General features: G+C 65.8%; 1 protein-coding gene across 1 annotated transcript in view; it reads left to right on the top strand.

Annotated features, from left to right (window-relative positions):
• The window catches only part of DHX30 (DEAH (Asp-Glu-Ala-His) box helicase 30), a 21,571-nt gene that overhangs the window by 9,785 nt on the left and 10,765 nt on the right, over window positions 1-1,021 (top strand). The window contains 2 exon segments of the mRNA XM_014540505.1: window positions 368-498; window positions 915-1,018. Of these exon segments, the coding sequence (XP_014395991.1) occupies window positions 368-498; window positions 915-1,018 (235 nt within the window).

The raw sequence follows: 1,021 nt of genomic DNA on the forward strand, positions 1-1,021 counted from the left end.
CGTGGCCGGCCGCTCCGGCCTCGGGGACCCCAGTAAGAAAGGGAGGCTCCCCCCGAGTCTGATGCCCCCAGTGAAGGGGGGTCCCCATAACCCGACTCAGGGGGGCCTGGCACCGCCCTGACCCAGCGCCGGGGTTCTGTCCGGTACTGTCCCGGCCTCGGAGTCGGGCCTTGTCGCCATCGAGGCCCCTCAGCGGACGGATCAGACCGGGAACGGGGGCGGGAAGGTGCCTGGGGCTCCCCCCCCCTTCCTGAGCTGCCCCTGGGGCGGGGTCAGAGCCAACATCCTCAGCCTCCTGCCCGGATCGCACCCCGCGGGGTTCTTCAAGGAACCGGAGCAGCTGTAATGCTTGGTTCTTCTTCCTTAGCTTCGAGGGACCTTTTAAAAGAGTTCCCGCAGCCCAAAAACCTCCTCAACAGCGTGATCGGAAGAGCCCTGGGCATCTCACACGCAAAAGACAAACTGGTCTACGTGCACACGAACGGACCGAAGAAAAAGGTAACGCCCGCCGGGAGCGGCCCTGGGGACGGACACACACACACACACACACACACACACACACACACGGCCCTCCTCCCGCGGCTGCTCTGTCACGGAGGCCGTTTCTGAATTGAAAGCCGTCTGAGCACAGGAGGCCCGAGAAGGGCCTGGTTAGGGGCGCAGGGCCCTGGTCCCCGTCGGCTAACAGGGCTGCTGGGCTGGGTTCCTGGGCCCGGAGCAGGCGGGCAAACCTGCTGAAGGTTTTCAGCGTCAAGACGGGCCGCCTGCCCTCTGCCCAGAACCGGGCCGCCTGCCCTCTGCCCAGAACCGGCCTTTGAAGAAGCCACGCCACGGGCGGTCCCCGCTGGGCTCTGATTCTCCCTGGGATTTGCCGCCTGGAGCGCAAGGGCCCTGACCCCCTCTTCCTTCCCCAGAAAGTCACCCTCCACATCAAGTGGCCCAAGAGCGTGGAGGTGGAAGGCTATGGCAGCAAGAAGATCGACGCCGAGCGGCAGGCTGCTGCCGCCGCCTGCCAGCTGTT

Source organism: Myotis brandtii, unplaced genomic scaffold, assembly GCF_000412655.1.
Source record: "Myotis brandtii unplaced genomic scaffold, ASM41265v1 scaffold246, whole genome shotgun sequence".
Classification (NCBI taxonomy): domain Eukaryota; kingdom Metazoa; phylum Chordata; class Mammalia; order Chiroptera; family Vespertilionidae; genus Myotis; species Myotis brandtii.